We start from the raw sequence: 14,454 nt of genomic DNA, 5'->3' as shown, positions 1-14,454 counted from the left end.
TGTGTGTGTACGTGCGTGCGTGCCTGCCTGCCTGCCTGCCTGCCTGCCTGTGCAGGCTTTCAAATCAGTATTGACTCCTGGTGACTAGGTAAGTCCAGGCAATTTTTTGGGCAATATTTTCAGAAGTGGTTTGCCATTGCCTTTTTTCTAGCACTGAGACTGGCCAAAAGTCACCCAGCTGTCTTTGTGGCTAGGCAGGATTAGATCTCAGCAAAAAAGGTTTTTGACATCTGATTATAAGGTTGATCCACTTGACCTATTTTGTCCCATTGTGATGGCTAAAACACATCATCATCCTTTGTCTTTTCCTAGCCCACTACAAAAGCAGCATCTCCCTCTTTTTCTTATTACATCTCAAAATTAGGGTTTTATAACATGTGCTAACTCACTTGCTACACTTCATTTCATTGTGGGCAACACCTCCATCCAGTTGGTTACTAAGCACTGTGGAGGAATGCCTGTTCTATCACTGGTCTCCATGGCCAATTTTTAAACAAGTTTGGTGGAAGAGTGAAAGGTTTGGTGGACGAGTAGATATTTCCAAAGCTGTATGAAATTTGCATAACTTTTTTGTTAAATGCATTCATTTTCCTACAAGATGGTACATCCTTTCTCAACCTCAAAAAGAAGAGAGATTGATTTTCTATTGTGGTTTATATTTTGCCACAATAATGGTTTCTCTTTTTTCCCCCTTAGTTTCTTTCTCATGATCACATTGTGATTATTTCACTGTGGGTAGGAAAGCATACCACTTCTGTAATTGTGTGAGTTTCCCTGATAGACATGGATGGGTTTTGCAAATTATTTTCAAGAGTAAGATGTTTGCGGCAATTCCATAAAGAGAGTCACACAGAAACCAAGAACATTTTTGCCTAATTAAAACTCCTGCGAGTTTCAAACGATACAGAGCGATTTGGAATCCTTTGTTAAATAACATTTACATTTCAAAAAGCCTTATAATTTAATTTGCAGAGCAAACAAATTGATTACATTTGGATAATTTAATATTAAAGTCAACTAAGTAATAGGATTTGGACATGTTGGTTTGTGTACCTGGTACTATCTCTTTCACAGTTACAATCTTATAAGAACACTTATAGTAACCACAGGTATATTCTTTTATCTCAATACAATCTCAATAGCTTATTTTGAAGTCCTTACAGCCTTGACACTTGAGCCAATTTTCTTCTCAGAATTCCTAGTGCAAAATGGCTAATTAACATTTTGGTAAAATCCTTGAAGTCAAGCTCAATGCCTGATGACTTCAGGGACATGCTTAGTAGCAACTGGAAGTGGTTTGCCACTGCTTTCTTTCAAGACCTTCCTCGATTTAATCAGCCTAGCTTACAGCTCTGTAACTGCCTGGTGATCTCCCATCCAAGTAGTAACCAAGGTTCATACCTTTTGAATTCAGAAAAAGCCAAGTGTGCCACATACTGACACACTAATGATATAATATTGTCCTAAAGCCAGAGTCGGAATGTTTTCAGTTTTCACTCTAGTGAAGAAGTTCTTTAATTCCCAAAATCTGGAAATTAAGAATGCTGAATAATTTCTGGCCATTCTTGACGACAGCTCTCAGCTGTATGGAACGCCTGTTTCAGGACAGTCTTGTGTTTGAGAAAGCAGCAAGGCATCATCTTTGTACAAAATAACAGAAATGTATCTATTTCCCATGTCTATGGAGATTCTCAGTCATCCAGGTCATGGTTGTCCCAAAGGTACTTTTTCAAAAGACAACTGGACTTTGTTTTTCCTTTCGCTTCTCATCCAAGAAGCTGCTTTAGCTGTGAAAAGTGAACCGTCTTCAAAGAAAAACAAAGTCCAGTTGCCTTTTGAAAAAGCACGTTTGGGATATCTATTTCCCGGTTTTGGCAAAGTAATCTTTTATCAATTGAGGAAGAGGTTCTGTTTCTCCCATAGTTTGGATCTGAAGATGAGACCAAAAGCATATCTAAGATCAATAAATGCTGCGCAGAGTGATGAGCATGCTCTTGGGGTAGTATTTCTCAATTAGATGTTGGAAGGTTAAAGTGTGGTCAATAATTGAGTGGCCCTCTCTGAAACCTACGTATTTATCAGCCAAAATATTCTGTTATAACTCAGTCCAGGAGCGTGTTACATAGGTAATTAGCATATAGTTTACTGATCACATTGAAAAGGCTAATGAAATGGTGACTGGCAGCTAAATCTCTGCCTCCTTTATTGTAGATCACCAAAATTAGGTCTCAAACATCAGGAACTCTAGCACGATTATTAGTGTAAGTGAATAAGAAATTCAGAATGGGTATCCACCAATTTAAGTTGTTTCAAATAGCCTCTGCTGAAATAAAATCATATCCTGGAGCTTGTCTGGTTTCAATTGTGCAATCACTTTTGTAATTTTAGAGCCTGAGGAGGGGAGGAAGAGGAGGCTAGGAGGGGAACAGATGAACTTCATGGCCTAATTCCCTATTTGGTGACGTAATTCTTCCTGGATATACAACAATGAAATGATCTTCCCAAACTGAAGTGGGATTGAAAGATGAAATTTGTATATTAGTGGATGCAGATTGAAGAGTTACACATTTCCAGAATAGAACTGAATTCTTAGAACGAGTGGCAGAAATTAGTTGATTCCAAGACTGTATCGGAGCTTGCCTCCTCTTTGCCTGCAATAACTGTTTATATTTCCTCTTGAAGAGGAGCAGGTCCTGGGTTGAGTAGGAGAAAGGATCCTTTTTTAATATTCCTTTAAAGCAGGAAATTAGTTGTTTCTTGGCTGTGTGGCCAACATTATCAAGCCAAGGTTGGTTAAAAAAATGCTGATTTCTGTTATCACTAGTTGGACTAGTAGAAAGAATTGGCTGAAGAAGCTGAACTAGATGAATATCAAATGGCGAAGTTTGATGGGGGACTTATCATCTAGAATAGGGGTCCCCAATTTGTGGACTACTGGGCCATGTGAGTGGTGAGCAGGTGCGCCCATGAGCAGCCCATCACGCAAAGGGTGTGTGCTGGTGCTTGCAGCCCCCTTGCACTTGCAGCATGCACCGCACTCACAGCCCCGTCATGCAAGTGGTGTGCACCAGTGCTCGCAAGCCCCTCAGGCAAATGGCGTGCACCAGTACTCGCAGCCCCCTCATGCAAGCTGCATGGCTGGCGCTCGCAGTCCCCCTCGAACAAAACTATCCCTCTTCTCCCCTCTCCCCCCCTCCCGCACCAGGCCGCCAACTTGGAAAGGTTGGGGAACACTGATCTAGGACAGTTCTACGTAGTTGAAGTGCCTCATTAAGAGAGCATTTGGGTTACTTTGTCCTTCATCTGACTTGTCCATGATGTTTGTATTTGTTTTGGGAAATCTTCAGATGTAATATGGTGTATATCCAAAACGGAGACCCCAAAATCAGTACGTTGGGACAGTGATCACTCTTGGGATGATCCAATATGGAATTGGAGAATTGACAAACAGATTTCTTGATATGACAACGTAGTCAATCAGATAAAGCTTTGTGCCAACTCAATGAGAGAACTCTGCCAGGTAATCTGTAACAGTGATGACATTCATAATTTACAAATCCAACTTGTAAAATGTTCGCAGCACTTGTAAGCCCCTGAAATCTCCAATATGGTCTTTAGATTTTCTAATTAGGAGCGGCATTCGATGACCATAAGAAAGCTATCAAACCTTATGCTGCCAAGATTGAAACTGCCCACTGTTGAGTCAGAACAGTAAAGGATTACAAACACCACAAAATGCAGAGATCCAAAAACCTTACATGTCAAAAACCGTATTCAGGAGGTTGCCTTTATCTCCAACCCATTGCAGACGCAGCTGAAGGTTGGCGTCAGTTGATTTTCAGCTGAATTTCATTAAAACTTTGTTACTTGCAGGGAACGTTCAGTTTTCAGTTTCATAAAGCACACTATGTCCAATATTTGAGGGAATTCGTCAAGGTTGTGTTGCAGTGTCATCTGATTTCTTCCCAAGGAACCTATGGCCCCTGGAAATTTACCACTTCCACGGGAGCTTCAAAAATAAAATAAAATACTCATACTACAGTATATAGGAAAAAAAGAGAACTGCTTAAATCTGATATTCACTTAGTGGAGCATGTAACCTATTCCGCCCCAAAAATGACACACCAGCATCAGTCAACATATTAAATTGTCTTTCATCCATCCCATGATCTTAGTATAAAGTCTTCTGTGGAAAGAAGTTAAAGCAATTCACCCGCCTGAAGATTGCTGCAAAGGGAAGACTGTAATGTTTCTTTATTCAATTTCTATAGCCTCCCAACTCAACTAAGTGACTCTGGGTGGCTTACATTTTTAAAGGTTCCTACATATCAACACAGAATGTTGGATGCTCTGGTTATGGAGTGAAAAATCTTCACAATCATTGGCCTTTTCAGAAAGACAACTTTTCCAAAAACCACCACCAGCAACAACAATTAGAGATTGGCAGAAAAGTGGGGATATATATGGTGGGCCATATTGAAGCTCCTGAAAAGTATGAAGCTTTTGCACATTTATTTTTTAATTGGACCAAAACATAATTCCACTTTTAAAGACCCCAGCTTGCTTTTCTATAGCTATCATGCTGACTATAATTGTCAGGACCCACCAGTTTAGCTAGCTTTTGTCTGATGCTTCTTGTGTCCAGTATGATGTGATGTGGATAGTATTAAATACAAGAATATTAGAAGAGGGTGTTGAAATGGATTGTGTCTAATAGATGCAAGAAAGTGGATATAACCGCTTGACAATGGAGGCAGTAGAATTGCAGAAGAAAAGAAGGAAGGAAGAACTGCAAATGTGAAAAACCATAGCATTTGCCATAGCAAATCCAAAGTGGTGCTGCCATTTCACAGTGGGCAGGAAAAAAAAGTTGAAGTACAGGGTCAAGGAGGGAAAGTGATCCAGTTGAGCCAGCCTGGAAGTGGGCATGGGGGTTGCACTTTGGAATATGGAAATGATCTGACCACGTGAAGTTGTGAGTCATCAGCTGGGAATGGGCATTGAAGCTATGTGCTTCAGTGAGAGGAAGTGATTGGAATATGCTGGAGTGTTGATGTTACTCAGAAGTAGAAGGAAATGAGGAAGAGCTGGTGGGTGGATATAACCCACAAGGGAGAAGCAGGGAGTGGTAGGTAGATCTCCCACCAGAATAACAGAACAGAAGCAGGGGAGTTAACCACAGTCCCAGGGTAAACCTAGGGCAAAAACATTGGAAAATCCAATACTGTAGCTGGGGGTGATTTGTTTCTTGTTGTCTTAATTGCTATAGAGGAAAATACAACGGGCCAGTAAATTGATGTAGATTCCTACCTGGGAAACCCTCCTTATAAGTTGGATTGCTGGCAGCCACAGCTTCAGGCTGTTGCTGGCTAAAGGAAAGCTTATATAAACAAGAAAGCCTGTAGTAAAAACAAATAAATACGAACACCAGGATAATATCAAACTAGGATTTGTTTAGTAAAAATGCTGAGCTTTCATTGGCCAGCACTGCCAACATCATCAGAGCATAGAAACAATGTGAGTTTCTATGCTCTGATGATGTCGGCAGTGCTGGCCGATGAAAGCTCAGCATTTTTATTAAACAAATCCTAGTTTGATATTATCCTGGTGTTCGTATTTATTTGTTTTTTCTACATGGCATCACCCAGGATTCGAATTTTTAACGTAATTAGAGACACAAGAAACCCTCTATACATGACACAAAGGCAGTGAGACATCAGGGCTGAGAAGATATGAACAGTTGTGCCATTGCTATGGAGTCTATGGATATGGATATGCTGTGGACATAGAGTCCAGTGTGGTCTAGATTTTAGGGCCTCCCTGGCTGTCCCAGGTTATTTCAACCCCACTCGTGCTGACACTTAGCACTTCTTTAAGGCAAATGGTATATGGTTTTAAACGGGAGAACATTATTATGAATCCTTTGCTTGGTCAGATCACTTCCCGGTCAGTAGGTATTCATCCTGCAATCACTCTTGTGTCCTTCCTACCAACCACACAGGAAATACACTTGGACTAGTTCAGATAAATCTAGCATTTTACTTTTTACTTCCTGATGTAACAATTTTTTAAAAAGTTCTCTTTGTATCCAATCTGCACAGAACATTAAGATGAAACTGGGACTGAGGTAAACTTTCCATTGATGAGTTAGATTCTGAAATTGCTCCCTACGTTGAACGTTTAAGATCTGAAGTAAAGCATACGTTATGTATGATCTTTTTAGCTCTCTGATCAGTGGTATCCATAGACTTTGTTTTCAGTAGTCTGAATAAAGCAGTATTGTGACGGCATGTTGCAAACTTTGCCTGTTCAACAAACTGTGTGTGATGTCAAAACACATGTTGAAAAGGAACAGGGCCTGTAAATTCATTGCCAAGTAATTACTTTTATCAGTCTTGCCTTCTCCCTTCCTATGGGGTACTGCTTCTGACTTAATCATTTCCTAAATTTCAGTCTGCTATCTGCATGGACATCTAAACAGGCAACCATCTTCACTTTTGCAAATCCTCTCATGCAAATTGAAAAACAAATGGAAAGCTGCATAATTGGCTATGACTACTGACCTTAAACATAATTTTGTAAAAATGTAAGTATGCGTACTTACCAATATAAGTTGTTTGAAGAGAACGTTTATATATTTTCCAGCTTAAGAATGCAATAAAAATTATAATTATGAAAACAGCAACAGGAATGCTGAAGGCTGCAGCTCTTTCATGATGTTCGTTATACATTATAGGGCTGTTTGTTGAATTCTTTAAATCAACTGAATAAGAACAATAATAAGGAAGATAGGAAGAAAAAAAATCTTTGAATATTATTGGTTTACACTAGACAACTTTTAAAAGTAGCAACATTAAATTAAGAATCATTCAAGCATTTTCTATCCATATCTAAACTAGTAAATCATATACCCCAGCAGAATTCTTGCTTCCCCAACATGGGATCAGATCAGAAACTGTTTTGGAAAATTCCAAATAGCAAATTTTAAAATAATTCACCAAATAACAGGCTAATAAATCCCGAGTATCCAACATTGCTAACAGTATTTCCTTTGATGCCTGCTGAGCATATCATTATGAAATAATAAACTTTATTATTACCCCATTGCAAAGGAAAGCACCAGTCCTCTAAGTCTCACATAATGTCAGGGATATTTTTAACATAAAAGTGATGGTAGCTACAGCCTTGTGTGTCCATCTGCTTATCATCTTTAGCATTCAGAGGGAAAGGCAAGGAGTAACTTCACTAATTTACCTTCTAGTACCTTTTTTTTGTGTGTGTGACTGGCCATGCAGTTCATGGCAGTTATTTTCTGAAAGTACTCATGACAGGTTCTTAAATCCCAAATTTTTTCTTAGCCCTGTAAATTTGGGACTCCCACCCTACATCTTGTAAAGCACCTCTTCAAAGCCAGTATATAAATATCTGAATCATATGATGCAAGTACACTGTTATTAGGAAGATAGCAATTATTAAGAACCTCACCTGCCTACTTATTCTATTTTGCTTAAAGCTGATGATGGCACTTAATAACTGATTGTTCCTTTCCCACATCAGCTGTTATCTCTCCAATCCTAACCTTTCACTGAAATTTCTATGTCAGAGCATTGGAAAATAGATGGGGGGGTGTTACTGCTGCTGCTGCTGGTTGGGCAGAATATATCCAGAAACCAACTTTCCCCAAGTAAAAGAGAAAAGAGAAACTGAAATGCTTGAAATACTGAAAAATCAGATGGCAGTAGAAAAAGTGATAAAGATATGATGGGAAAAGGAGGGATAAAAGAATCCGGATGCTTCCAGATGGAGAAGTCCTGGTTCTACCATTTGAAAGAATCAAGTCTTGTTGAGAAAACATAATAGTTAGAGATAGAGGACAGTATCCTTGGGATGCTTCATGCAATTCCATGTATCAGGTGAGGTACATGGATTATTTGAAAAAAATCTCAACCTGGAAATCCCCTATATTGCAAGAGGATCACAAGGACAAGACAGGCAGTGTCCTATCTTTAGGAAGGAAACAAGCAAGGAAGCTTTGGAGACTTGTGTTGGGGAGAGAAATGGAAGTATAGAATTGACTGTCATAGCCACGAGGGCAGCTCCTATAACTCAGATAATGCAAGGAGGAGGAGGAGAATTGTTATTCATCCCAGCACAGCTGCCAAAGTATTCTGGCGAGTTTCATCCTCTAAATTAACTAAACCACCCAATTATGGAATATTAATTGAATTTGTATTCAATTTTTACTCTTTCCAACCCAACCAAATATTGAGAAGAATTTATGTCAGAGGGCTTGGGATTCTTGTCTTTCAGCAGGATAACTTTCCACAAGCTGAACAGAATAGAATAAAATTTGGTATCAGGAGGAAAAGCTGGTAAAAGGAACAATTATGTTAAAAATAGGCTGGATCAGGCCAGATTATGGAGAATGTTCCAGAAAAATGCATCCCTAAGAGACAACTGGACAGCAATTTGGAATGTAGCCTTTCCCCTACTCTGAGCTCTCTTCCATCTTCCAAGTCTCATAGCCTGGATCAGAGCCTTTATTAAGTGGCTGGAAAGAGTTTCAGAAGCCAGATTTGGCATGTTTTCCTGTTTTGCTTAATAAACACAGAAGTATATTGACACATCAATTCTTCCTTACAAATACCAATGGATAATAAATAAGACATAAACTGTGAGGAACAACTTACTTGTAGTAGTAATATTTTGATGCAGTTGCTTATGCTCAATTATACATCCTAACTTTATATCAGAAGCCATTTTCATCTTCAATGTACTGAATACACTGAAAGACCCATCAAGCTCTTTGGTGAATTGCACCGTTACGTTCATGGTGCTGTTGTCCATTTCATTTACCCAATAAAGCCTTTGTTCAGGATAGCCATGGCTTGAATTGCACATAAACATCATTTCTTCTCCGAGCTGCACAGGGCCTGTTATTACTGGTTTGCTGTAACCGGCTGGAAAAAAGAGAATTTTAATTTTAATTTTATAGCCATGCTTCCCCACAACTTCATCTGCCACTTTTGAAAAAGGTATAACACTGGAGAGAAATTGTTTTAGAATTGGATGATATAACAATTTATATCCTCCTTCATCAGATTATACTACCAAACTTTTGGTGGGAATGAGGTGTTCTCTGGAACCTTACAGGAAAGTCTTCCAGATTAACCCCTTTAATTCTCTGTGGTCAAATGTACCAAACAGCACACAAATTGGGTTTGACATCTCACATCCATTTCCAAGGCATAATCCATAATGGCACATCTAGCATAAATATACAGTATAAAAAGACTTTCAGTGCCTACTCTGTCCTTTTTTCCCCTCGGTGAGTTTGGAGGAAAAAGAATTAAGTATGTGAGGCCCAAGAATTTTGTATAAATTGTAGTAAAAGGCAGTAGGCAGTATATAATTTATAAAATGGATATTTGAGATTGCCTTCCCAGCATCATTGTTGTTCATGTTATCCTCAAACCATCCAATTGCAGACAACTTTAAATCATTCAGCAAGGGATATACTCATGAAAAAAACATTTGCTAAGACTGAATAATCTGCTATACATATTCATAGCTGCAGGATACCTTCTATAAGCACATGCATAAGGACAAGTGTTTGCAATCTATGCAGTCACCAAGAGGGAGAGGAAGTGAATTGTCTTCATGTCTACCGAGCATTCCATCCAGTCTCAATTAGCATTTAAGACTTTTGAACATTTTTCCTTCACATTACTGACAAATACGCAAGTTTTGCAAAACAGCTGTAGAAGTTGAAAAGGAGACAGGCATTTCCCCTGCACTCAGTGGTGCTCTTTTTCATACTAAAGCACTGTTTAGTGTTATAGTACTATTAAAATAAATAATTTATGCTTATACAGTGGCCTTTGCTTAATAAACTATTATATATTTACATGTTCATCAGTTGTTTCAGTACACACTTTATCTCCATTCTTTAGTCATACAGGAATTAACTTAATTATCTTTATTTTATTAATGTATTAATACATTTATTAATCAATTGAAATTTAATTAATGTATTAATTTATTTAGGCAGTTTTGTACTTTCATTTTCTGCTTGCTCATAGTCTTTTCAACACCAGAGTTGATGAAGGAAAAACAGAAAAATAACTCTTCAATGCGCTTATAGAAAAACCAGCATCTTATTCACTCTTTTTCAACTCTAAACAAGAACTCTGTTCATTAGTAAGATCATCTCTTCCTCCTTCAGTAATGCTCCCTATATACGAGGGCAATTCGGAAATAAACTTCCGTTTGATTACCAATGACAGATACTCGCAGATGCAGAACTTTTATTATACACATTAGAAAACTACAACATTACATTACTTTTTGACATAATCACCATTCAAATTGAGTCACTTGTCATAACGTTTTACAAGGTTTGAAATTCCTTAGTAGTAGACACTCGGTGCTAAATCTGGGCTATGGGGGTTGTGTGTGATCAAAAACATCCCAACAGAACTGCTTCAAAAGTTCTTGGGTGTATCTAGCAGTTTGCGGGCAAGCATTATTGTGAACCAACACCACACTGGAAGTGGTGGCATCCATAACAAGTGTCGAGGCATGCTGACTTCCAGTGTGGTGTTGGTTCATAATGCTCACACACACACTGCTAGACACATGAGAAATTTCCCACTGTTTACCCTATTCTTTTTATGGACTGGCAAGCTGAGAAAAAGTTATCTTTGAGGACAAATTTCAACCCAATCTTTATCATAATAACTTATCTGGCCATCAAACAACAATTCATAAGTATTTGCTCAGAAGAAAAAGCCCTTACCTGCCACTTTGAGCGATATGGATTCATTATGAATGAGTTTAAACTGTCCATTTATATTTTTCTGTATTATGCAATGATAGATAAATTCATCTGCTATCCTGATGTTTGACAGCTGCAAAGAAGCACTGCCTTGTTTGGGCTCATTTAACAGAGTCCGTCGTTTGAATTCTTCACACTGGTACTTTTCCATATTTTCATTAGGAAAATAGCCAGCTACAAAGCATGAAAACCTGTCTTTTATTTGCCATGATATTCGATTCCTATTGTAGTTTAATGATTCTTCTTCTGGATAACAGCATTGCAATTCAACACTGCTTCCTATTATGCCAATCACTTCTGTTTCAGCTATAAAGAGAAAGAAGATTCAAAAAATGCATTGCATCATATAATCTACTTTCCATTTTCCCAAAATTAAAATTGAAATCACTATTCCAGAGTCAGCTTTATGATTGATTCTCTTCACTCCTGAAATTTCTATTTATTCTTCAGAAGTACACAGGCCTGCCCTTGAAGAACATTTAGAAGCACACATGCAGCTCAACTTGTGCAAGCGGTAGGGCGGAGCACGGGCACATGCGTGTGCAGCTGAACTTGCAGTTGATCTGTGTGTGCATGCGTGTGCATGCTAGCCCGCCACTCATGTGAGTTGAGCTACATGTGCATGTGCACCAGCCTGCTGCATGTGCAGCCTAGTTCCCTCTCCCCCGCCCCAGCTGGGCTGCCAAGCCGCAAAGATTGGGGACCGCTGACCTAGGGGACCTTCTCTCAGTTGTTTCTACTCATAAAATTTGGTTTGGCAGGTTGGGCATGTTAAGGATCCAGTGAGCCAAGCAATATTGGCTGGTGGGGATAAAAGAAGTGCCTTCTCCTGCCCTTTTCTCCTGCTCCTGCCCTTCAGAGATTGGAATGTCTACCCTATTGGCCTTTCATAAGCCATCATGATCCAGGTGCATGCCCAGGGTCCTGAGTATGAGGCCCCAAGTGTGTTAAGGGCCCCATTACTTGGCTATATTAACAACTGTGGCAACAGTTTTACTTGATGACCATATATATTTATTTTGTATTGTTTTCATTTTTTTAGGTTTTTATGATGTCCATCACCTAGGGTCATTTGTTGAGATGGGCGGCTATAGAAATAAAGGTCACTGGGCTCCTGTATTTAAATTTGTGCTGAAACTTTATTTGTTCTGCATATTTATACAGAGAGCTGTTATGCAGCTGATTATAAGGAATGGATGTGACAATGCATTTGTGTGCATTCTGTTCAGTGGTTACAGTTCATGCTGAAAAACCTATTATTTAATTGATTTGCTTACATGGCCATCTGTCGTGCAGTAGTGAATTTGGGCAGTTAATAGTTTAAAATATCAGCACAAAACATACACATAATGAAAACAATACAAGCACATTTGGGCAAATGAGGAAAACATAATGGCAAATTTAAAGGAAGAGTGGACTTGATTGAATTCTTAACAAGAAACCTCCCTGATGGCCTCTGGCCTCTTTATTATAACTGTTCTATCAACACTCTTTCAACTGATGTCATTTCAGTTGAATCTAATGGAAATACAATTCCATCCAATATCTGGTCAGTCCTTGGCTTAGTTCTATCATTACCACAGCAATTAAGCTGAGCAGGTATCCTTTTTTTTCAGTAGGGATTTCAGTCTGTTGATTATCTGCTTAATATGTGTATTGGGGTTCAGATTATTTAAATAAAAAAACCTGAGAATATCAGTATTTTATTGAAAAATATTTAACAGTAAGGGAAAGTTAATTTAATAGTTCAACTGCATTTAGAATAATGCAGGCAACCAGATTAAAAACTCCTTGCCTTTGTATAATATGCTCTGAAGTCAAAATAGCTGTATCATTTCCTTTAACACAGTGTTTAAAAACTTGCTTTACAGTTGAATAAACCCAACATTATAATAACTTACCAGATCTCCAAACCCAAAGAAACAAGACCAAGAGTCCAAAGCTAAAATAAAAAACCATAAATTTCAAATTAAAAATTAGAATGTGTAATTTTAAAAATTACACAATGTATTGAGGAAAATGTATGATAAGATTTAGCATAAGCCATATAATAAATAGTAGGACTAAGATGTGAACCAATTGAGTTCATTATTTTCACTATTTTATCTTTTCTCTGTTTATTAATCATAAATGTATGCTGCCATAATACAACATGATCTTGGCAGCTTCTATTGCTATATACATACATATCTAAACAGCCCATTCAAAAATAAACACAACGCAATAAGAAGAAAAACTGTACTATCAAACCAGAAAAAGGCTGATACAGCATTTGTGCTTCATACATTATCACAAACTGCCTTTGTGTGAGAAAAGAAAAACATAAGTTAATATACACAGTATTGTGTATGACATTCTTCTGAGACCACTTTCCTATTTTTATTTTAATATTTTGCCATTTCCCTGTAGAAGTATACTTGGAGAATCACTTTTATCAAATTTTAATTCAAATCCCAGGATTAAACATTGCTTGGACTCAGTGGATTAAATGAATGTAACAGCTACACCATGTGGGCTGTGTGGCTAACCACATGTCATATCAGATCAAAACACCGCACACCAAATCAAAGCACATACATAAACAAAAACGAAACGATTTGGATACATCATCGTTTCATCTCACAAGAAAAAAAAAGACAACATCCTTCAAACTTGAGTATTAAAATACCAACGTTTCAACTTTAGGAATGGCTATTTAGAACACTTTTTCTTCATTATTAGCAATCATTTCTAGTCTGGTCTATCCATATGTTCAGAATTAGGTCCTATAAAGGCTTATTCTGGCAACTAAGAGTAACTAATCCACCGTTCACAATTTGCATACAAATCCTCTTCTTGGAGTTGCCGCTTCACTACTGACCGTTTGTGATGCCTCTGAATTTACTTCGAGTTCTCAGCAGAGATACAACAAATATACAACATGCTATCAGGAGCAGGTAAAAATGCACCTGGATTCCTGCACATTCGGCCGATCGGCAGTTCTTTGGTTTGCTAGCCTTCTAAGCCCAGCACAATACTCTACTTGTTGATTTTACTTAGCACATTTTAAAACCGACTTTGATACTTGACCGCCCCGCCGCTACTGACTGCGTGAGACACACCTTCCTCTACTCACCGCTCGCGGGGGGCCACCATGACCGGGCTGCGTCTGCGAAAGCTGGGCGAAGAGAAGGCGGGGGCTCCTCAGCCACTAGCCAGCGACTCCCAAGCAGCCTCCCCAGCACTGGAGGAGCGCAGACCCCAAACAGCTGCCCGCATTCTCGCCCGTTTCCCTTCAGTCTCGACACCTCTGGAAAAAACCAAACTACCCGGAAGCGGCAGTTTCCTTTTGCCTGTAGCGGGAAGGGGCCTCGAATCAGTTAAAGAAAGACTTCCCAATTCACGGCGAATGACTATATAGTCTTCAGTCGAGTTAGCATTCTCTTCCCTCTTTCCGGTTTCTGATGACTTGGTGCAAACTGAAAACTAAACTAAAACACTTGGTGTTATAAGTTGGAAGTTCTGCGTATAGTGGGGGTGGAATAAACGTTACTGTATTTTATACTGTATACTATATTTTTATCTTTTAACTGGATTAAGTGGAAGTTCTAGGGTTGCCAGGTGTCCACTATTTGAGC

At 38.7% G+C, this 14,454-nt stretch overlaps 1 protein-coding gene across 1 annotated transcript; it reads right to left on the bottom strand.

Moving 5' to 3' along the window:
• Positions 1 to 5,256: 5,256 nt before the first annotated feature.
• Positions 5,257 to 13,801, bottom strand: ICOSLG (inducible T cell costimulator ligand). The gene is made up of 6 exons (XM_029283944.1): positions 13,722 to 13,801; positions 12,739 to 12,779; positions 10,799 to 11,143; positions 8,691 to 8,960; positions 6,605 to 6,763; positions 5,257 to 5,399 (listed from the first exon to the last, which is right to left on the bottom strand). The coding sequence occupies exons 1-6, from the start codon at positions 13,799 to 13,801 to the stop codon at positions 5,257 to 5,259; spliced, it is 1,038 nt and encodes a 345-aa protein (XP_029139777.1).
• Between the last annotated feature and the right edge of the window lie 653 nt (positions 13,802 to 14,454).

The sequence above is a fragment of the Protobothrops mucrosquamatus genome, unplaced genomic scaffold (assembly GCF_001527695.2).
Source record: "Protobothrops mucrosquamatus isolate PMUCROS unplaced genomic scaffold, P.Mucros_1.0 scaffold288, whole genome shotgun sequence".
Lineage (NCBI taxonomy): Eukaryota > Metazoa > Chordata > Lepidosauria > Squamata > Viperidae > Protobothrops > Protobothrops mucrosquamatus.
This window is presented reverse-complemented; position numbering and strand designations above follow the sequence as displayed.

Coding starts and splice junctions, on each gene's coding strand:
- ICOSLG (XM_029283944.1), bottom strand. CDS start 13,801: ATGTGCAGGAATCCAGGTGCATTTTTACCTGCTCCTGATAGCATGTTG. Junction 11,144..12,738: donor TCTTTGGGTTTGGAGATCTG/GTAAGTTATTAT, acceptor TTCTCTTTATAG/CTGAAACAGAAGTGATTGGC. Junction 8,961..10,798: donor CATATCGCTCAAAGTGGCAG/GTAAGGGCTTTT, acceptor TCTTTTTTCCAG/CCGGTTACAGCAAACCAGTA.